This window comes from Podarcis liolepis, assembly GCF_965112155.1.
Source record: "Podarcis liolepis genome assembly, chromosome: 10".
Taxonomy (NCBI): Eukaryota; Metazoa; Chordata; class Lepidosauria; order Squamata; family Lacertidae; genus Podarcis; species Podarcis liolepis.
Window position 1 is genome coordinate 6,900,924 of NC_139562.1, and position 23,602 is coordinate 6,924,525.

General features: G+C 47.1%; 1 protein-coding gene across 1 annotated transcript in view; it reads right to left on the minus strand.

The window, feature by feature from the left end:
* Positions 1-23,602, minus strand: part of LOC310686780 (uncharacterized protein) — a 224,207-nt gene that overhangs the window by 179,148 nt on the left and 21,457 nt on the right. The window contains exons 4-13 of the mRNA XM_083460827.1: positions 23,201-23,360; positions 22,372-22,465; positions 19,327-19,500; positions 16,035-16,195; positions 13,720-13,849; positions 12,318-12,431; positions 10,235-10,390; positions 7,421-7,537; positions 2,476-2,622; positions 841-960 (exon numbers count right to left, since the gene is read on the minus strand). Coding sequence (XP_083316953.1) covers positions 841-960; positions 2,476-2,622; positions 7,421-7,537; positions 10,235-10,390; positions 12,318-12,431; positions 13,720-13,849; positions 16,035-16,195; positions 19,327-19,500; positions 22,372-22,465; positions 23,201-23,360 — 1,373 coding nt within the window. The remainder of the gene's footprint in view (positions 1-840; positions 961-2,475; positions 2,623-7,420; positions 7,538-10,234; positions 10,391-12,317; positions 12,432-13,719; positions 13,850-16,034; positions 16,196-19,326; positions 19,501-22,371; positions 22,466-23,200; positions 23,361-23,602) is intronic.

Here is a 23,602-nt window from a genome sequence, read left to right on the forward strand (position 1 = left end):
AAAAACTTTTGTTATTGCCAAATGCCAATGTGTTTGCATTATTAAGTTCGTTATGAATAAAAATTCATTTTAAGTTAGAGCTTAATAATTATTTCACTACTAATATACTTCTTCATAATTGTATTTCACTATTAATATACTTCTTAACTGTACAGTGGACGCTCGGGTTGCGAATGCACATGCGGGTTGCAATTTGGCGGTTCTGTGCATGCGCAAAGCACAATTTAGCACTTCCGGGTTTCAGTGGGTCCGTAACGTGAAAAAACGCAACCTGAAGCGTCTGTAACCCGAGGTATGGCTGTATTTCAGTTCAACAATTACTTTGATAAAATACATATTTTGTTATGTGCAAATGGCTTTAGATACCTAGCGGATCCATAAATTCCCATATAGCATACAGTGGTACCTCAGGTTACAGAGGCTTCGGGTTACAGGCTCCGCTAACTCAGAAATTTTACCTCGGGTTAAGAACTTTGCTTCAGGATGAGAACAGAAACCGTGCTCTGGCGGTGTGGCAGCAGCAGGAGGCCCCATTAGCTAAAGTGGTGCTTCAGGTTAAGAACAGTTTCAGGTTAAGAACAGACCTCCAGAACAAATTAAGTTCTTAACCCGAGGTACCACTGTATATTCCACACACAAAACAGCAACAATTTGTTGTTGACAAAGGATAGCTAGACATATAAAGGGCCCCATTACCTTCAGCAGCTCATCAAACCGAAATCTGGCCCTGAGTCTAACCACTGCATTCTTCACCAGCCATATCCTCCAGACCAGCGCCAAGGGCAGCCCCACATACAGTGACCCACAGATCAGAACACTTTGCTGTGACGGTTCTCTTACCTGGTGTTGGGCCCCACGTCACCCGGTACCCAGTTGCCCCAGGCACCGCGTTCCAGGAAACCAGCACAGAACTGATGGTGACCTCGGTTGCTTTCAAAATCTGCACGGCGCTGGATGACACTGCGATGAACGTTGAAGAGGCAAGAGAAAGTGGAAAGGTCAGGATGCAGTTCCAACATGTTGGGTCGAGGGGATGCTCATTCTGGGGGGAGGATGCAGGAACATCCCGCTGCTTCTCCAAAACTGGGTCTATTATTTTGAATGCTCACAAAGGAATGTGGGCACTAGGAAAGCACCCACTAGGAAAGCACCCATCTCCTTCTCCTCTCCCCCGGTAACAGGCCTGCACAGCCAAAGCAACCAGCCTCATTTTTTCTTGCAGCCATTGCTTGCAAGAGAGGCTTATCCCTCATGCAGGGAATGCTTGCATAATGAAGGCTTCTTCTTCCTCCTCTCCCCATTGGTTGTTGGGGAGGAAGTGCCAAGCATAGGGTGCCAGTTGTTGGCAAGCGCCAAGCATAGGCCCTTGAACTCTGGTTCCCAGGTGCCGAACAACCAGCCGGCTGTCGGCCTGTAAATCATATGGAAGGGATTCTTACAGCTGGGCAGAAGAAGCCACCTTTCACTCATGTGCTGTCAAAATGATGTCATTTTGTCGGCGGGACATTGCTGGAACAACTCTTGGGAAACTTGCTGTAAAATGTTTAAACAGTTCTAATTTGGGTTCCTCTGTTGTGTTTTTGTGGGGTTGATTTGTTGGATAAATGTTTAGTTGGGGTTGGCAATTATTTTAATATGGGTATAACTGCAAACTGTTTATTATTGTTATTATTGTTATTGGTTTCTGTTGATTTATTGGCTTGTTTGTTGCTCGTATAGGATCTTATATATATGGATATATATATATATATATATATATATATATATAATGCTTTGTTGTGTGTTTATGTATGTTATAAGCCACCCAGTGGGATGCAGGTGGTGCTGTGGGTTAAACCACAAAGCCTGGACTTGCCGATCAGAAAGTCGGTGGTTTGAATCCCCGTGACGGGGTGAGCTCCCGTTGCTCGGTCCCTGCTCCTGCCAACCTAGCAGTTTGAAAGCACACCAGCGCAAGTAGATAAGTAGGTACCACTCTGGCGGGAAGGTAAACGGCGTTTCTGTGTGCTGCTCTGATTCACCAGAACTTAGTCATGCTGGCCACATGACCCGGAAGCTGTATGCCGGCTCCCTTGGCCAATAAAGCGAGATGAGTGCCGCAACCCCAGAGTCGGCCACGACTGGACCTAATGGTCAGGGGTCCCTTTACCTTTACCTTTAAACCACCCAGAGTGGCTGGGAAACACGGCAAGATGGGAGGGGTATAAATTATATTTATTATTATTATTATTATTATTTAGTTGTCCCACCCACCCGTCAAAGTTGGCATGCGAGATGGGACCCAGAGTCAAAGGAGTTCCTGGCTGCTCCCATCAGCAATTATGCTGCAGCATTCTGCACTAAGTGCAGCTCAAGGGAAGCCCCACATTGAGTGCATTGCAGTAATCCGATCTCGAAGTTGCTAGTGCCATCGCTATGGGGGCCAACATTTCTTGCAGGATTACATGAATTCTCCTCCACAGTGGTGAGACTTACAGGTTGTTGCCTTCGCAGTGACTATCGGTCCCTCAATGGCGCCAAAGACCGGATTCACTGTGACGATGTATTCATTGCCTGGCTGCAGACCTTGAATCCTGTAGTAGCTGTAAGTGTCACCCAAGTTCACGTTCTGGACGCTGCCTTCTGCAAACATGTGAGAAAGATTCAGTATTTCTCTTTGCAAGGCACCAGAGAGATTGGACTGTGCAACTTTGTGGGATGTAATCCACTGGGAGCAGTCAAATACAACATTCCTTGTTTTCCTAGAGTGGACATGCAAAGGGATGTTGGTCCAGCCAGTCAAAACTTCCTGTTCCTCCTGGCTGGAGCATCCTTCCTTGCATGTGATTAGAGTTGGGCGTGACCTTACCTGTCCAGGTAACAAAAGGACAAGTCATACAGCACACTCTCTTTTTTACTTCCTTCTTCATTTGACCAGCTTTTAGCTAGGACTGCTCTGCTAGCTCTCAGCTGGCAGAAGCACTGGGATTATTCCCCCATATGGGATAGATCCACAGGTACATATTTGTAACTAAGTCTGCCTTCAGGAATCCAACTGTGAACTGATGTGAGTAAACTTCGTTTATTGACTTTAAATAAGATTGTCATGTCTTTATTCTTTTAAGAGGGATTAAGGGGAACTTATCAGGAACGTACAATTCAATCTGAGACTGAATTGTATAATAGTGAGAGGCTCACACGAGCCTGCAACCAGCTATCTGCTGTGCAGTTAGAAAGGGAAATGTAACTCTGCTACATAAAGAAACTTGCTAGCGCAAGTTAGGAAGGATATTAATAAACAATATATCCTCTCCTGCCACCCTAAGCATACCTACAAACTTTTTGCCAACCTTGAGAAAAGAAAAGAAAAAAAATCATTGTCTGTAGGACTATAAACTGTATCAGGAGGTTTTTAATGTTTGATGCAGAGCTTTCCAAACTTTTTCATGTTGGTGACACACTTTTTAGGCATACATCATTTCATGACACAGTCATTCAGTTTTACTTAATTGTTACAAACCACATAAAAGAAAACATACAGGAGGACTATAATCATTCAAAAATATGGCAAAAGGTTAAGAAATGGGTCCTGGATTGCGGGTCTTTGTTAGAAGTGGGTCTTGAGTTTGAAAAGGTTGAAAATCACTGATATAAAATAAATAAAATAACCCAAGAGGGTGAATGATTTCCCCCTCCCTGTGGCTTCTAATTAATTTCTTTTAAAAGATAAGTGCATGAGTGGTGCATGCTCTAGTTATCTCTCGCTTGGACTACTGCAATGCTCTCTACATGGGGCTACCTTTGAAGGTGGCCCGGAAACTACAACTAATCCAGAATCTGGCAGCTGGAATGGTGACTGGGAGCGGCCACCGAGTCCACATAACACCGGTCCTGAAAGACCTACATTGGCTCCCAGTACGTTTCGGAGCACAATTCAAAGGGTTGGTGCTCACCTTGAAAGCCCTAAATGGCCTTGGTCCAGTATCCCTGAAGGAGCGTCTCCACCCCCATCGTTCTGCCCGGACACTGAGGTCCAGCGCCGAGGGCCTTCTGGCGGTTCCCTCATTGCGAGAAGTGAGGCTACAGCAAACCAGGCAGAGGGCCTTCTCGGTGGTGGCACCCGCCCTGTGGAACGCCCTCCCAGCAGATGTCAAGGAAATAAACAACTATTTTACTTTTAAAAGACAACTATTTAGGGAAGTTTTTAACGTCTGGTGCTGTATTGTTTTTAATATTTGGTTGGAAGCTGCCCAGAGTGTCTGGGGAGTCCCAGCCAGATGGGCGGGGTATAAATAATAAATTATATTATTATTATTAGTGTTATAGTCTGCTAATATAGCAGGAATACAGCACATCCCTCTGTATATTATTTTCCGCCATGAAATAACAAAGTTGGCTGCATTTTGTTCCAGCACTAGGTGGCAATATTTACTCATTTTACTGATCTGAGCAAATGAGCCGTTTGGCTTTTCCTTCCTGTTCAAAGAGCTTCCTTTATTTCTTTTCCTTTTCAATCCTCACCTCCTAGCCTGTTTTTTTTTTTTTAATTTTAAAAAAAAACTCTTTTCCACTGAGAAACTTCTTCTTCGAACCAGAATACACCTGGCGTCTCTGGGGGCGTGGAGGTTAAACAAATCGCGCACATGAATTGGAAGATAGCTGCCCTCTTGCTCCAATTGACAATGACCTAAGCTTGCTCATTCGTAGGTTTCCGAATCTCCATAGTAACAAGCCTAGTTGAGAGCTATCTGTGCATTCAGAGAAAAAAGGGGAGAAAGCAGGTTTATGCAGCTCTCCAGAGGCCGCGCCACTTGAGACTCCAGGTGCTCTCACACATAACAAACTCAAAGCCTCCAGAAAACAAATTTATTATGTTCTCGGGCTTTCACAGGCTACAGTCTGCTGCATCAGATGCACCGAGTGTTAGATTCTGAGTTGCAAGTATATACATACACAATGTTTTGGGGCATGCGCACAGGGAATTGTAAACAGGGGGATCAGGCGGAAACGAAATGCAGAAAATTGCAGACAGTGATACCTCACTACTGGGAAAACCATAGCTTTAACTAAGGTCTGTATAGTTCAGGCTATGGTTTTCCCAGTAGTGATGTATGGAAGTGAGAGCTGGACCATAAAGAAGGCTGATCGCCGAATAATTGATGCTTTTGAATTCTGGTGCTGGAGGAGACTCTTGAGAGTCCCATGGACTGCAAGAAGATCAAACCGATCCATTCTGAAGGAAATCAGCCCTGGGTGCTCACTGGAAGGACAGATCCTGAAGCTGAGGCTCCAAAACTTTGGCCACCTCATGAAAAGAGAAGACTCCCTGGAAAAGACCCTGATGCTGGGAAAGATGGAGGGCACAAGGAGAAGGCGACAGAGGACGAGATGGTTGGGCAGTGTTCTCGAAGCTACCAGCATGAGTTTGACCAAACTGCGAGAGGCAGTGGAAGACAGGAGTGCCTGGCGTGCTCTGGTCCAGGGGGTCACGAAGAGTCGGACACGACTAGACAACTAAACAACAACAACAACAAACTAACCCTGGTGATTCACAAAACAGTTCTCGAGGACACAAGACCTGTTGGTGTCGGTTAACCAGTTAACACACATAAAACACACATACTTTCTAGGCTTGGAAAGTGCGAGAACGAGTCTTATCTCTCTTCCGCTGTACTGTATTTTTCTACTTTTCTTTACTTTCTCTCTCTCGAAGGAGAAGTGAGAGGACGCCATGGTTGCTTTGTCCTGTATATATTGCTTAATAAATCACTTAGAATGCTACACTCATGCCCCACGATCGTTGCTGCTATACTCTGCTGAGTGAGTGTGCACATGTCTTTTGATATGTGTCGCAAGTTCGTGCCAGGACTGATTTGTGAACATCCTGGGCTGCGCTTCATCAGGAAGACGCCCGGAGAGGTCTGTCTCATTCTGGGGGCTGCGTGTACCCCCCAGGCATGTTCCGAAAAATCCTGCCTCACTTCGATCCACACTGAACCCCAGATGTGCTGTGGTTTCATCCTGCACACTGTTTCTTCAGTGCTTTTGCTCCAGAATGGCCACTCTACGGTCACTTGCAGAGTGCTTTGGGAGTCTAAAATGCACCTCCTCCTAGCTGTTGAATATTGCCGTTTCTGAATTCAGATCTGCATCACATTTGGGACTACATGCCGGGGTGGGCGGGGACAGAGGAAAAGTGGGTGGAGCAACAATGTGCAGAGTGTGTGTGTGTCTGATTTGGATCATGACCCAGGCATATGCAGGATTTAGTCCTTTGCCGTTGCCACCCAGCCGGCAGCCCTGATTGGCATCAGAGGGGCAGCTTTGTAACTGCAATTTTGTATAGGACAGTGATGGCAAACCTTTCAGAGTGCCCAAACTGCAACCCAAAACCCACTTATTTGTCGCAAAGTGCCAACACAGCAATTTAACCTGCATATCTCATTTTTTTCCCCTGTGTGTTTCACGTTTCTTCTTTATGACTGCTGTTGTAATAAATAATCCTTCATAAAAGTTATCGCATTACATTCTTCATTAAATTATCTTTCCATTGATATATAATTTTATATATCTCAGTGCTTCCCCTCCCAAATTAAAATGTTTAGGGGTACTCTCATATTGACTCAAGAAAATCACCACCGGGGGGGGGGGGAATAAATACAGTTCAAATTGGGAAAAATAAATACAGTGGTACCTCAGTTTTTGAACAGCTTAGTTCTCGAACAACTTGGAACGTGAACATTTCAAACCCGGAAAGGAGTCATTTTGAGAGGGGCTTGCCCCCTAGCCATGGAGTCCAAGGCATCTTTCCCAGCCAACCTTCCCAAGATGGATCCCAGTCTTTCCTCTTCCTCCTTCTTCCCAGCTCCCCTTGCTCAAAAAAGCCTCTCTTTTCCTGTCACCTCAAACACACACACACACCCCGATCACCTTGGCAACATCTGTCTCCCCAGTCCAAAGGGTTCGTCTCGGATGGCCCCATCAACCCCTTTTGTCACGTTAACAGATTTGCTCTTCCGAAAGGCCAGCCAGGCTGGTTTGTGGAAGCCAGCTTAGGAATTCCTTGCCTGGCACAGCTCTGCAGCTTGTACTTTCGTCCATATCCCAATTAATCAAAATCCTACCATTCTAGGGACAGCGATTCTGAACCTGTGGGTCCTCAGATGTTATTGGACTACAACTCCCATCATCCCTGACCACTGTTCATGCTGGCTAGGAATGATGGGAGTTGTAGTCCAACAACATCTGGGGACCCACAGGTTGAGAAGCACTGGTTTAGAAGGACTACCCCCCCAAAAAAAACAACAACACCCCTCTATAACACCATAATCAATGTCACAGGTTTTCTGGCTCCCAGATTTGACTATTATTGAAAAGCTACGTTCTTCAGTGAATGCTTGGTCACTTCGCTGCAAAAAACTAAAGTAAGGATGCTCTCTACCTGAAGACTCCCACGTCAGCCTGTATCCTGAGGCACCTCTGACTTGCATCCATCTGGCCTGGATAGTATTGGTTGTTGCATTCTGGAGCACAAAGTTCCCCACGGGCACCAGCTTTACTGCAGGAAACAAACATTCACAGTACATTTCCAAGCACAATTCAAAGTGTTGGTGCTGACCTTGAAAGCCCTAAATGGCCTCAGTCCAGTATACCTGAAGGAGCGTCTCCACCCCCATCGTTCTGCCCGGACGCTGAGGTCCAGCTCCGACAGCCTTCTGGCGGTTCCCTCCCTGCAAGTAATGAGGTTACAGGGAACCAGGCAGAGGGCCTTCTCGGTGGTGGCATCCGCTCTGTGGAACGCCCTCCCATCAGATGTCAAGGAAATAAACAACTATCCGACTTTTAGAAGACATCTGAAAGCAGCCCTGTTTGGGGAAGTTTTTAATGTTTGATGTTTTATCGTGTTTTTAACATTCTGCTGGAAGCCGCCCAAAGTGGCTTGGGGAAACCCTGCCAGATGGGCGGGGTATAAATTATTATTAATACAGTCATACCTCAGGGTACAGACGCTTCAGGTTGCATTTTTTCGGGTTGTGGAATGTAAAGGGGATTGGGGTTGCTTGTGCGTAGATGTAGCTGCTGCTCTAGGCAACGTTCCCTGGCTAAAACTTTCCCTGGCTGGACAGCCCTTTCTCCGTGGCTGTGTCAGTCACTGGCAGAATCCATCAGTGGGCGTTTCCTGAATTTCCTCCAACATAAAAACTCCTTGACACCAAGTCTCCGCCTAGACTCCCTGTGCGGAAGTCTCCTGCGCAGAGTGGGTGTGGGCAGCGGAGGTCCTGGACTCTCCCCGCTGGTCTCTGTGGAAGAGTCCTGGAGCCCTCTCTCTGAAGTCTTTCCCTGCTCCCCTTTCTCCCAGGTGTCACGCTGATTTCCTTCCCCAGAGGAAGTGTTCTCTCTCCCTCTGCTGGTCCCTTCTCCCGCATCATTGGGGAGCCTCGCCTCCACTCTTGGCTCTGATGGCAGTTCCCTGACATGGAACACCAAAACCCGGAAGTAGCGGAACGGGTTACTTCTGGGTTTCGGTAGCCGCGCATGCGTAGAAGTGCTGAATCGCAACCTGCGCGTGCGCAGACGCGCCGCTGCGGGTTGCGAACACTGCTGGTTGCGAACGTGCATCCCACACGGATCACGTTCGCAACCCAAGCGTCCACTGTATTAGTATTAGTACTGGTACAGCGGTGCCTCGGGTTACATACGCTTCAGGTTACATACGCTTCAGGTTACAGACTCCACTAACCCAGAAATAGTACCTCGGGTTAAGAACTTTGCTTCAGGATGAGAACAGAAATCGTGCTCCAGCGGTGCAGCGGCAGCAGGAGGCTCCATTAGCTAAAGTGGTGCTTCAGGTTAAGAACAGTTTCAGGTTAAGAATGGACCTCCGGAATAAATTAAGTACTTAACCCGAGGTACCACTGTATTAGTTTTATTACTGGTTAAGAACTGGATGCCAAAACCCTAGTACACCATCCCCTAATGTCATCTGCTGCAGAAACAGATGTGGCCAAGCGGAGCCGTTATTTTAACTTTCTGCTAAATCCTCAGCCTGGAAAGTTACAGGGAATATAAATGCCACGTAGCTCCCAGAGAGCCAGTGTGGTGTAGTGATCAGAAGGCCAGACTAGGGCCTGGGAGGGATCAGGGTTCAAATCCCCACTCGGCCGTGAAGCTCACTGGGTGGCATAGCTGTCAAGTGTCCCTTATTTGAAGGGACAGTCCCTTATTCCAGGCCCATGTCCCGCTGCTGTCCCTTATTGATGGATGTCCCTTAAATGTCCCTTAAATGATGTCCCTTAAATTTCAAAGAAAGCAGCTCCTCTCTCTCCCTCCCTGCCAGCCAGGGAGGAGGGAGGCTCCAACTGTGTTGCTTGGCTGTGTTGCTCACCCAATAAGAAGTACAAGAATGACTGGGGGTGGAGCTTGCATACCTTGTGTGTGGCTAGTTAATGCAAGCTGAGGGGTTTTTTGAATGTTGGACACCATTTTGTTGCACATGCTGCTGTAAACTTTGCAGTGCAAAACCAGGCCGGAGCCATCTTAAGTTGAGGCTGCATAGGCCTTGTGGTGCATGTGATTCAGATTCTATTCAGTTGAACCTCTGGTTACAAAGTTGGTTGGACAGTGTTCTCGAAGCTACCAGCATGAGTTTGACCAGACGGCAGGAGGACAGGAAGACTGGAGTGCCTGGAACAGGTGAGGCTGCAGGTCCCTTATTTTGGCTGCTGGTCCCTTATTTTCAAGGCTTCTGGTCCCTTATTTTCAAATCTGTAAGTTGACGGCTATGCTGGGTGGGCCTTGGAAAAATCTCAGCCTAACCCGCCTCACAGGGTTGTTGTGTCAATTAAAGGTAGAAGAGGGGAGAATCATGTACTCTACCTTGAGATCATTGGAGGAAAAGTGGGATATACGTGAAACATGCAAATAAAATCCACCCTCTGCAGGAAGCTGCCTTAGACCCAGCCAGGGCCCCCCAGTATGTCTTCACGGACTGGCAGCAGCTACACAGGATTCCAGGCAGGAGTTTCCTCTAGCTCCACCTGGAAATGCCAGGACTTGAACCTGGCACCTTCCACATGCAAAACCGATGCTCTACCTGCTGAGCTAAGGATGCCAGGCCCCTGGCAAGGGCCTAACGATGTTGCACAAGGATGCCAGTTCCGGGCAAACGGACCTAGAAATGGCTAGCCCCCTACATGGGGGTCCTGTTCCCAAAATGGATCTGAAAAACAACAAAGAAACATTTGGAAGGACTTACAAGTTCTGCCAGTCGTTGACACCGCCTGGCTCGGCCCTTCTGGGTAGACGGCATAAATGCTGACCGTATAGTTTGTGTCCTCCTGCAAGTTGTCAAGGACATGTGAGGAGACATCTCTGGCCAGAATCTTTTCCGAGGTCGACCCAGGCCTGTTTGCTGTGCAGGAGGTAGAAACGAAAGCAAATTGAGTCAAGTCCACTCAGGAGCTGGGACGAAATTTTGGGGGAGAAGGCAGCAGAAAGGAAAGGAATGGCTGCTTAATGTTTGGGAATCCAGAAGGAGCTAAGGGACCCAGGCATCTGAAAATCCGGGAAGCGGAGGCTGAAGGGAACAAGGTATCTTAAGGTTTAGTAAGGAAACAAAAGGGAAATGTGCCAAACCTCCCTCACTGGAGAGTTGCTTCAACTCCTTGATCATTTGGGGCGTGCTTTCCAGCTCGGCATCATCCTTCCTGTCTCAAATGTGTCCCAGGCAACTGCAACAGGTAAATACTCTGTACATGCTCAGGGGCACTCTTTTTAAAAAAACTTCCTGGTACTGTTAATGAATTAACTTAGACACAGAACTTCTATATGGAAGTGAGAGCTGGACCATAAAGAAGGCTGATAGCCGAAGAATGGATGCTTTTGAATTCTGGTGCTGGAGGAGACTCTTGAGAGTCCCATGGACTGCAAGAAGATCAAACCTCTCCATTCTGAAGGAAATCAGCCCTGAGTGCTCACTGGAAGGACAGATCCTGAAGCTGAGGCTCCAAGACTTTGGCCACCTCATGAGAAGAGAAGACTCCCTGGAAAAGACCCTGATGTTGGGAAAGATGGAGGGCACAAGGAGAAGGGGACGATGGAGGACGAGATGGTTGGACAGTGTTCTCAAAGAGACCAATATGAGTTTGACCAAACTGCGGGAGGCAGTGGAAGACAGAAGTGCCTGGTGTGCTCTGGTCCAGGGGGTCACAAAGAGTTGGACACAACTAAACGACTAAACAACAGACACAGAACAGGAAACAACACTTCACATGGGGAAAATTTAATATTATGAAATGGGAAATAACAGATTGAATTATAATTAAGAGTGTTATCCCACCTTTTATCTCACCGGTACCAGGCTGGAGGACAAAATACACATGGAAATATTTGTCTTCATTGCATGCTAGGGCTGGGGGAAAGGAAGCCAGCCAGAGCTGAGGGAAGGCTCTCCATGTCACTGGGGCCACTTGAGCCTCAAGCACCAGCAAAGGATCCAGAATGGACCCCAAGCTTTGTAATGGCTCCTTCAGAGGAGACAACCTCCCACCAATGCCCCACTTTGGTGAAGATAAGCAGGATGATTAGGTCTGGCTACTTTCTGCAGGGGGTGCCTATCTGATCCCTATCTACGGTACCTACAAACCCTCTTCACACTGCTTAGAGTTTTATTCTGGAAATAGGCATGATAAATAAAGGATGATTTTATCTATCGCATTCCCTGGTGCAGCTGTAAAATTCTCCCACCCACAACATCGCTGCACATTTTTATACGAAATCCAAAGGTTAATTTGCAAAGGTTTTGACCAGACATATTAACAAGCCTTCCCCTTGACTTTTCAAAGGTTGCGATACCACAAGAATCACAAATAGCAGACTCAGTGGATCCCACAGGAACATCCACATCTCCTATTTGAAGAGTTTTTAGGTCCTGATTTTGGAAATATACTACCCTGCATTTCTCAGTGAACCTTTGCTGTATTGGGGAAAAGGGGTGTGGCCTGCTTTTCCTGTCTGAAAGGGCTATTTCTGGGTTTCGCCGCTAGCACATGCGCAGAAGCACAAAATGACATAATGCGCATGCGCAGACATGCTGCTGGGGTTGCATTCTTTTCATGTTGCGAACGGGCCTCCGGAACAGATCCTGTTCGCAACTAGAGGTACCACTGTTTTGAATTGGCAGACCACCCTTTGCGCCTCGGTTTTTGAATGTTTTGGAAGTTGAACCGTCTTCCGGAACGGATTACATTCGAAAACCAAGGTACCACTGTATTCCTTTTCCCTGAATGCATTTTCTCACAGACAAACACACAAATCTAGCAGGGACTCCACTGACTTACTTGGCAAGTAGACCTTGTAGCCTTCCAGTTTTCCCAAAGGAGGAGTCCAAGCTACTTTCAGGCTGAACAGTCCTTCTTCTACGACCCGGAAATGGGTCACCGTAGGTATGGATGCTTCAAAACAAAAGGACACGGGCTGAAGAATGAATTCACAGTGCAACAAACAGACCTCCTGAGCAAGCAATATATACGCCTTGCAGGTATATAAATTACACGACACATTTAAAGGGGCATTACGGGTTTGTTTTGTTTTTGTTTCTCTTACGCATTTTGTTTCTTTATTTTTTATTTTTATGCTATGAACTGCCCTGAGATCTCCGGAGGGAGGGCAGTACACAAATTTAATAAACAAACAAAAACAAACAAGACCTTATTCACAAAGATTAGTCCAGAGGGCAAAGATCTGGTCAGTTCTCACCAGAATTTTCAAAGGTGGTTTTTTTCAGTCATGCCTCTTTCTGATTAAGGACACCCAGTAAGTCTCTACGGCAAGCATTCTCAAGCCTAGTTTCTCAATCCAGCCTAGTTTGGATTACAACTCCAATTTTCTACCCACAACGTATGATGATGATAATAACAACAACAACATATTAATTATACCCTGCCCTCCTGGCTAGGTTTCCCCAGCCACTCTGGGTGGCTCTCAACAGAACAACAACATCATCAACAAAGCAATAAAACATCAAAGATTAAAAACTTCCCTAAACAGGACTGCCTTCGGGTGTCTTCCAAAAGTCAGATAGTTGTTTATTTCCTTGACATCTGGTAGGAGGGCGTTCCACAGGGCGGGTGCCACTACCGAGAAGGCCCTCTGCCTGGTTCCCTGTAACCTCGCTTCTCACAGTGAGGGAACCGCCAGAAGGCCCTCGGCGCTGGACCTCGGTGTCCGGGCAGAACGATGGGGGTGGAGATGCTCCTTCAGGTATATTGGACCAAGGCCGTTTAGGGCTTTCATGGTCAGCACCAACACTTTGAATTGTGCTCGGAAACATCCTTGAAGCCAATGTAGGTCTTTCAAGACCGGTGTTATGTGGTCTTGGCGGCCGCTCCCAGTCCCCAGTCTAGCTGCCGCATTCTGGATTAGTTGTAGTTTCCAGGTCACCTTCAAAGGTAGCCCCATGTAGAGTATGGGGCAAATGGGAGCTGTAGTCCCAAGCACACCACATTGGTGAGGACTGTTTTAAAGTTCTCATGGATGGCAACTCTTGTCCTATCATAGTATTACTGGCCTGTCCACCCTATTATCATCTGCAAACATGGCGCCCGTGAATGTGTGGAAACAAGTCGAACGCTTTCAGAACAGAATTCTGTTTTTAAGCTGTCTTCCTCGCCTGCCTTGTCAACGCAGGGGAGTGGGAACAACCCTGCCCACAAAGGTGGTGCTCGCAAAATACAAACTCACTTGTTCTCGCTTTGATAGTCGCTGGCTCCCCCAGAACGTCAGAGTAGACAGCCATGACAGTGAAGAAATATTTGGTGTTTGGTTTCAGATCCGTCACCAGTGCTGAGCTCTTGTTGGCATCCAAAACAATCTGTCATATACAAGACCCAAATAAATAAGAGGCAGTATGGAAGTGCATATATATCTCCTGTGGCTCCCGCATTGCAGGGCATTGAACTAGGTAGGCCTTGACGTCCCTTCCAACTCTACAATTCTATTGACCTTCATGTTTAGCCTGGAAAAAAGGAGACTGAAAGGAGATAGGATAGCTATCTACAAATATCTGAAGGGCTGTCCCATGGAAGATGGATCAAGCTTGTTTCCTGTTGCTCCAGAGGGTAGGACTCGAAGCAATGGATTCAAGTTACAAGAAAGAAGATTCTGGGAAATGATATATAATGAACTGAAAAGGATGTTTAAAATAATTTTTGTAAAAAACAATAACAAGCTTTTCTTTTGGAAATTATGGGGACAGAACTGCCTAATCTGTATAGAAACTTATTCATGTATGCCCTGAGACCTCCAGGTATAAAATAATAATAATAATAATAATAATAATAATAATAATAATAATAATAATAATTTATTTGTACCCCGCCCATCATTTATTTGTTTCCCCAGCCACTCTGGGCGGCTTCAAAGATTAAAAATACATTAAAATGTCACACACTAAAAATGTGAAACAAAGATTTTCCCAACTGCGCATGCATCTCCTGCCTTTCAGCTCACCTTGCCCCAGGTCACACGACCCCAGAAGGAACACAACATGTCTGTTATGTACTGAGCTGAATCCTAGAACAATAGGATCCAGAATGCAGCAGTCTGATTGGTCCACAGGAGCCACTCAATCCAGCTCCAGGTGGAAGTGAATCAGCGACCTGATTGGCCTGTAGGAGTAGCCAATCAGGCTTCTGGAAGAGGTGAATCTGCGACCTGATTGGCCTACAGGAACAGCCCGTAATTAGCCAATCACGTGGGGCCCATTGTGTAAATAATGTATATATAGCTAGACGTTTTGGGGAAAGTTTCATTCATTACTACTATAAGCTGAATAAACAGCATGAAATTTACACTCGACTCTGAGTATATTTCAATGTCCCTCCCAGCAGAGGCGCTACCCCTCAGCTAACACCCATGAACCCCTGAATTCATGTGTGTATCAGTATTTTGGTGCTTATCAGTGAGCAAAACTCAACCTTCCCACATAGTGACCTCAGAGTGACCTGCGAAAGATGGCTGGGCCAAAACTCTCCAAGATGTGTTGCTTGAAGGCCAAACCCTTTAAAAATGCCTGGTCTCCATCCTTCCTCACCTTAGAAATAGTGAAACCAGTAGAACTGAAATAAACCTCATAATGTGAAATACAATGAAAATGTCTGGATAAAGAAAATAACGAAAAGTAAAATGTACAATGTGATTAATGTAACCAACAGTAGTTGTAAATGAATATAGACAGACAATAGGAATTGTATATACAGGAGGATTTATTTGACTATACACACTCTATGGACAAATACGAAAGAAGAACAATAATATACAAAACGGATGAAGACAATGCGGAAAAGATATAAAAGGCCAGAAGAGGGAAGGAGGGAAGTCAGCTCTGGGGAGCAGGTGTAAATGTGAAATGTAGTACAATATGTGTATGTGGAGTGTGCAAATGAAAACCAATAAAGAATATTATGAAAAAAATTAAATAATCCCTGATCTCTAAATAACCCACCAGAGAGTTGTAAGTACGGGGTTTGTGATTGCTACACTGAAGCAGTTGATGAGCCTTAGAAAGCTATGGTCTGTATAGTTCAAGCTATGGTTTTTCCAGTAGTGATGTATGGAAGTGAGAGCTGGACCATAAAGAAGGCTGTTCGCCGAATAATGGATGCTTTTGAATTCTGGTGCTGCAGGAGACTCTTGAGAGTCCCATGGACTGCAAGAAGATCAAACAAATCCATTCTGAAGGAAATCAGCCCTGAGTGCTCACTGGAAGGACAGATCCTGAAGCTGAGGCTCCAAGACTTTGGCCACCTCATGAGAAGAGAAGACTCCCTGGAAAAGCCCCTGATGTTGGGAAAGATGGAGGGTACAAGGAGAAGGGGATGACAGAAGACGAGATGGTTGGACAGTGTTCTCAAAGCTACCAGCATGAGTTTGACCAAACTGTGGGAGGCAGTGGAAGACAGGAGTGCCTGGCATGCTCTGGTCCATGGGGTCACGAAGAGTCGGACACGACTAAACGACAACAAAGAGTCCCTTCCAAATGTACAATATGATTCTACCTGCTGCTGATCTTCTGGAGAGACCTGTCCAGTAGCCGAAAGCGAATCCAGGAGGATACGGTAGCTGGTCACTTTCCCGGTCGCAGGTGTCCAACTAAGTCTCAGAGAGCTGTGGCTCTGCTCGCTGACTGTGAGGTCCCGCGGCCCAACAATCTTCTCAACTGCAAGGAGAAGGGAAAGGGAAGCCCGTCAGAGCTTCAAGGAACATGGTTGGAAGGTATGGAAATGGAGGAAGCACTCTGGCCACGCTGAAATTGGGGCTGACCCTCAGGATGTCAGGAGCCAGACTGGAACTGGGAATGTTCAGCTTCTGTGTAGTTTCCTCAGAACTGCAGGTGAGCACCTTCCCCACTGTGAAATGTTCTCAGGTGTGCTGGTCCCGGGGGCTAACCGAGAGGCGAGGTCCAAGTTCGATGGTGCAAAATGAAGGAAGTCCATAGAAGTCAAAGCTGGGTGCAGGGCAGGGCGTCGGGTGAGGTCAGGAGCAGGGAAGCAGGTCAGGAATCAGTCTGGAACAAGCTACCAACGATGTTGCTCCCGCAACCTGGGACTGGGGCTGACTGGCTTTTATTTCCCCTGAGGCATAGGGAGGCCTCGATCCTCAGATGACTCGCCTCTCCTGGCCTGGAGGTGAGCACTCCTCCTGCGGGAACTTAGTTCCCTCCGCCTCTCTGCCCTGAGCCTCTGCAGCTCAGGAGAGGCTGGAGGGTTACCGGACCCAGAGGCAACCTCACCTTCCCCTGACGGGGCTGAGAGTGGAGTACCTACAGGCAATAGGTCCTCCATCACCTCAGGAGCCAGAGCAGACTCAGCTGATGCCTGCACCTGAGGATCCAGCACAGGTGAGGACCCTTCAGGCTCAAGCCCCAGCCCCGGCTCAGCTGGTTCTGGAGGCAGGGAATCCTGTGCAGGCTGGGATTCCTCAAGTTCAGCATCCAAATCCGATTCCCAGGCCATCACATCAGGTAACAGACCGGCCACTGGGCCTTCCTGGAACTCAAAAAGTTCAAAACTTCATTGTCAAACTGACCAAGCAAGAGCCTGGAACATTCTGAATGTGGTGGCTTGGGACTTGGGCTCGGACTGTGAACCAGAGGAGTCTGCACCGGACTCCTTGCCTCAGGCATCATCTGAACCAAGTCTGGGGCCTGATCCTGAAGAGCCCCAGTCTGCACAGGTTCCCCTGCAACAAGCACCAGCTGGACCGTTTCAGGGGCCTGAGCCTGCCCTGGCTCCAGATGTGGGGATTACCTCTTTGCCTTCAGCTAGGCCATCACTTACAGCTGCTCCACTACCAATTGGGTCAGGAGAGGCTGAGGCGGCCCCTGGGTCTAGTAACCCACCGATGTCTCCCGAGCTGCAGAGACTCAGGTCTGAGAGAAGGAGAGACCTGAGTACTCGCAGGAGGAGTACTCGCCTTCGGGTGAAACAGGGAGGTGAGTCGCTGGGGGATCAGGACCGGCCACTACCCCGACAAAGATAAAAGGCTGACGGACCCTGCCCCAGGTTGCAGGAGCAACATTGCTGTATGCTAGATCCTGCCTGAGATCCTGTGCCTGTCCTTGCCTGGTTTCCTGCCTCATATCCTGCCTTGACCCTGTCGGACTGACTCCCAGCAGAACCTTTGGATTCTGGACCAGTCCTGGACCTCATTTCATGGGTTACCCCCGGGCCCAGCACACAGAAGTAGACAATTGTTCTTGGCGCCCGTCTGTCTCAAGAGACAATGGAGTGTGCCTCCAAGGGTGAAATCAAACCAAGTGAGGTCAGCAGCACTGAAGTGACCACCCTGGGGTGCAAGCTTGGGCAATGTGTCTAGAGGTCCTTGGCTTCCCAGATGGCAAGACCCCCCTCTCAGCCTCGCTGATGTGGTTCAAAGGAAAGCAGAGCAATACATTTAGCCTTGCAGGAATGGCCAGAAGGGGACATACAAGGCACAATCCAACCATCTTAAGGACTCCACTCCTGATTTGTGTAGGGTTTGCTCCTGAGCCTTTTCTATTCCCAAAGATGTGCCACAGGGCGGCAGAGGCTTCCTTCTCCTAGATAGGCTACCTTCCCGGGTTGATGAGCCCCATCTGCCCCTCACTTCCCTCTCTATCACGTGCAGAAACCACCTTCTTGTCCGTTGAACCAACTATTGACCTCCTCCACTCAATCCACCAGAGCCTGTCTTTACGATATGATACGATAATCTTTATTGTCATTGTCCCATACAGAACAACGAAATTGAAAAATCTACATCAGACATTCAAAACCAACAAGCTTGCTATCCCAGCTATCCCAACCTGGTTAGCCCCCTAAAAACTCCGATACCCCATTTTTAAATACAATATACTCCCACAGAGACTACCTTACACTGTGTTTAAAACCAAAATCACCTTTGAGTAGAAACTGTTTCTCAGGCGGCTATTGCTAATCTTTATAACCCTGGACCTTCTTCCAGAAGGCAGAAGCTGAAATAGACCATTTCCGGGGTGGGCACTATACTGCGCTATCTCTGCCGCTTTCTCATGGCACCTGGAAGCAAAGATTTGATCCAAGGTGGGAAGAGTGCACCCAATTTTTCTCTCCGCAGTCTTTACAACCCTGGACAGCATTGTTTTTCCTCTGACCGTGCAGCTCCCAAACCACACACACAGACCATAAGTTAAGTAACCCATCGGCTACCCTCACCTGGTTTAGACAGCCAGTCAAAGCCATTTCCCAGGATTGTGGCTGCTGTTGCATGTTGACACCTTCTAGGAGCCACAGTTGAGAGTTGAGTGCAGGGTGGGGATCAGAGGTGAACAAACCACCCCAGAAGGAGCATGACGTGGCCCCGATCAGAGGTACAGTGGTGCCCCGCAAGACGAATGCCTCGCAAGACGGAAAACTCGCTAGACGAAAGAGTTTTCCGTTTTGGAGGTGCTTCGCGAAACTAATCTCCTATGGGCTTGCTTCGCAAGACGAAAATGTCTTGCGAGTTCCTCCGGGTTCCCCCCCCCTTTCTAAGCCGCTAAGCCGCTTATCAGCTGATCCGAACAGCAGATAAGCCGCTAATAGCGCTAATCCGCTAATCTGTCAATGGGCTTGCTTCGCAAGACGGAAAAACCGCTAGACGAAGAGAATCACAGAACGGATTCTTTTCGTCTTGCGAGGCACCACTGTACTACCCCTCCCCTAACACCCCCCCCCATAACCTTCCAAGTATTCCTCATGCCCAGTTCCATCTGGCTTTCCTTCCACTGGGGTGGACTCTTCAGCGCTGGAGCGGTTTCAATAAAGGAAAGGGGGTGTGTCTTGGACTCACCATTGGATATTTGCTTGGCAGGTTGTGGGGGCTCCGACGCCGTGAAGCAAAGCCTCCGGGACACCTTTCGCGAGAGGCTGCCGAGTTGCTCAAAGTCTTTGGCGTAGAGCATGTGCTCTTCGATGGGATCGGATGCTATTTTCTTCAGCTCGTTCCTATCTGCGTTTCTAATTCCTAACCAGAGGGGGGAGGAAGTGCAGGTGGGCAAAGAACTTCTGCAAACACAGTGCATCCTTAAACTCGCTCGAACGGGAGGCAAGTTATTTGATCACAGGTCATATAGTATCACACTTTAAAGAAATTAAAATGTTGTACACACCAGATACCAGACTCATGGCGATCAGGTTTTTGAACTGTTACAAGTTCTGATGGCCTGTGGAGTATGTGCCTTGTGGCAAAATGGTGCATTTGGAAGTTTTCTTTCAAGCCTTGCAGTCATGCAGAAAGATGTCATCAGCTATTTTTCAAATAAATCTCTTAGGCTGCAGTCATATTGCAGACTTCTTGAAGAGTAAGTCCCCACTGCTTATATGGGAATAGACATTGGTTTTTTACATGAGGGAATATGAAGCCTCATCACTCTCAGGGCATCATGCTATTCATCAGCTGGATGCCCTATCATTTGAAATTTTAAAGATTTTTTAAAAAAGAAGAAAAGAGCATGAAACCCTTGGACTGCTTCATAAATACTTTTTATGATTTAAGAAATGTGTGTTTCCATTTAATGATTTTCCATTTTTAAAAATCCACCCAGAAATGGGAAAAGACATTTGTATTCCCATCCCCACATGGAACTGGAATGGACTGGACTTTGATGGGTCCATCCAACTTGGGGGGCTTTAAAAGAGGTTGGGGCAAATTCAGGGAGCAGGAAACTATCAGGAGCTAACTAGTTGCGATTGTTAGCATATGAGCTCATCGCAGCTGCAGACATCCAGCTTGTTGACATCATGTGATTGATCTGACTATGGGAAACAGCGTTCCAGTCAGTTCACAGGGCAGTTCACCGGAACTTGCTCAGAATGTAATATGAGACCTTCCTCTTGTGATTGTACAGGAAGTCTTCGTTGCTTGTTTGCCAATGTTTGAAGAGAGCAGACATGTTTTCTGTAATGCTGAAGAGTCAGAAATAAAGCCATGTAAATAGACGTTTCTGACTATCTCTTTTCCCTGCCGTGGGAGCAGGAAAGAGTGGGTGTGCTCTTCCCACGCTGGGAAGGGTCGCCTATAGAGACCTCGCCTGTGTTTGCTGGGGAATGCAGCCAGGGAGGTCACCGGAGATCAAGCCGGGTGCCTGGGAGAGTTGCCAGCTTCTCCCGATAGAGGCTTGATTCCCAACAGCGATGGCTATGTTCTGCCTCTGCAGCTGGAGATTATAATGCTGGGAACTTACGCTACAACGGCAGCAAGAATACTCATTGCAAAGTATTGGAAGACACAAGATTTACCCACTCTGGAAGAATGGCAGATGAAGGTGATGGACTATATGGCTTTGGCTGAGATGACCGGCAGAATCCGAGATCAGGGGAAAGAGACGGCGGAAGAAGATTGGAAGAAATTTAAGATCTATCTTAAGAAATATTGTAAAATTAATGAGTGCTAAAATGTTATGGTTATAAAAAGTAAGTGGATTACAGCTGTAAAGATTAAGTAGAAGAAAAGGAAAGGAAACAATTAGATAAAATTAAGGGGGAGGATTTGCTGGGGGAAAAAATTGGAATTGGAATGCAGAAAGGGGAGGTATGAGGAGGTCGGCGAAATAAGTTTTAAGAAAAAAAGGATTTGAAATTATACATGTTTGTTTTTGTGTTTGTATGTTTGTATTGTGTATTGTCTGTGTTTATATAAATTGAGAAAATCCAATAAAATTTTTATAAAATATATATATATAATGCTGGGAACTACAGGGTGGGGAGAGGACTCTCATGCTCGGATCCTGCTCACTGGCTTCCCGCAGGCTCCTGTGAGAACAGGATGCTGGACCAGATGGACCATGGGCCTGATCCAGTTGGCTCGTCTTAAGGTCTCAATGGCTCCCACAATGTTCCAAGTGATAAACAGAATAGGGCATAGGTGTCCCTCTGAATGTTCTTGGGCTACAAGTCCCATCACTCCCAACCAATATGGCTAAAGCTCAGGGGTCATGAGAGCAACATCTCAAGAGGGCCATCTTTCCCATTGCTGGGGTAAAGTAAATGAGCCGGGTCACATCTGCCCGTGACAGCGGATTCTGGGCTATCATGAGAAGAAGGGAAGAAGGTTAATCTTCTGCCCAGGGATGTCCTCAAATGAAACCCATATCTTATGGCTTCCCTCCCAGTCTTCTGTAAGATGTAGTCGTTACAGTAGTAGACTAGGATCTGGGAGACCAGGGTTCAAATCCCTCACATGGTTGTTGTGAGAATAAATTGGGGAGGGGCAGAAAACCATTTACGCCATCTTGGAAACCTTGGAGGGAAAGGTGGGATAGAAATGAAATAATAAACTATAAAGAAAATAAAAATAAAGATGGCCCAGCCCTATCCCCAAAACTCGGCCCTCCAGATGTTTTGGGACTACAACTCCCATCATCCCTAGCTAACAGGACCAGTGGCCAGGGATGATGGGAGTTGTAGTCCCAAAACATCTGGAGGGCCGAGTTTGCCTATACCTGCCCAAAAGTTAACAACAACAACAACAATTTATAACCCACGTTTCAACCCTAATGTTATGCTGCTGCTGTTTTCTTGTTTGTTTTTAAGAAAGTTAGTAGTTGTTATAAATCTATTTTAGTAGGTGGCAGCGACTATTTGTTCGTTTGTTTATTGCACTGACATCCCACCTGTTTTTCCCTCCCGGGAGCTCAAGGCGGCCCCCTCCCACGTCGTTCTTTCCCCTCTCACAACAACCCTGGAAGGGAGGTTAGGCAGAGAGGTAGTGGGACTGGCGTAAGGGCGCCCTGGCCTCTCCCACAACCGAGGTCCAATGCTCTGACCATTTACGCCGCGCCAGCTGCTGAGCACTGATGTGACGGACCCCATGGTTTTTATTTCCAGCCATACATACCCACAGCAAACACGGTTACCCCCCTGTTCTTCAGGGCCGCTGCTGGCTCCTCAACGGAATCAGAAGATTTCCCGCCTGTGACTAAAACGACCGCCTGTGACGACAACAAAAACAGAAATATATAGCAATAATGTGGAAAAGGTGAGCAGGTTTCTTCTCCCTCTGCTAGAGTCCCTGAGAATCAGCCCATTGAGCTGCTTCAGCCCTTACTGGGTTGTTTTTAAGCTCTTTTCCTTCCTTTCGGTTCTTAAACAACATCTGTTTACTTCTGTAAACTTTGAGCTCCTTGCAAGTCTGCTCTTGTATGCAGGTGCTGCTGTTCCGGCTATGTGAAGGCTCACCCACAAGCCAATAATGGGTTTATTATTAATATTATTGGTACCATATTGGCCTGAATATAAGCCTCACTCCCCACCCCCAATTCTGCAGATCTCAGTGCAAGTAGATAAATAGGTACCGCTCCGGAGGGAAGGTAAACGGCATTTCCATGCTCCAGAAGCGGCTTAGTCATGCTGGCCACATGACCTGGAAACTGTACGCCGGCTCCCTCGGCCAATAAAATGAGATGAGCGCCGCAACCCCAGAGTCGGCCACAACTGGACCTAATGGTCAGGTGTCGCTTTACCTTTACCTTTAAGGCATATTCTGGTGTAAGGTTACCAGATGTTTTTCAATGAATCCTGGGAGACTTTTCAGCTTCAGTGGATTTTGTATGGGGACTGATGTGTAAATCCGGGGACTGTCCCTGGGAAACGGGGACGTCTGGTAACCTTAGGTTAGAGCAACTCATTTCAACACCTGCCAGGTAAGAGCCTGCAGCATCACTCACCTTTGCAGCATCTTCTCTCAGTGTCCCCACACTGACCATTGTGTCTGCTACAAAGGAGAGAGCAGTCCCTGTCTTGGTATTGCCCCCTTCGTAGAGCAGATCTCGGACAGCCACCAGCACCTCCTCAATGGTGATGTAGTCTGTCAGATCGATACTTACTCTGGTGGCAAGAAAGCAGTCCCCAGATAAAACAAAGGGAAACAGAGTTATTTCCAGACAGAGAAGAAATAAAATATTGGTTATTTCAATTGTGGCTTTTAAAGTTAATTAACGGAGTCCTTTAACTCGTTCCCCGTAGCTAAACAGATGCGTTGCGAAACCTCAGCAATGGTGCTGTTTTGAGGAACCGCAAGAAAGCCAGTAGCTTTTGTTGTAAAAGGGCACTACCATTTTAATTCATTG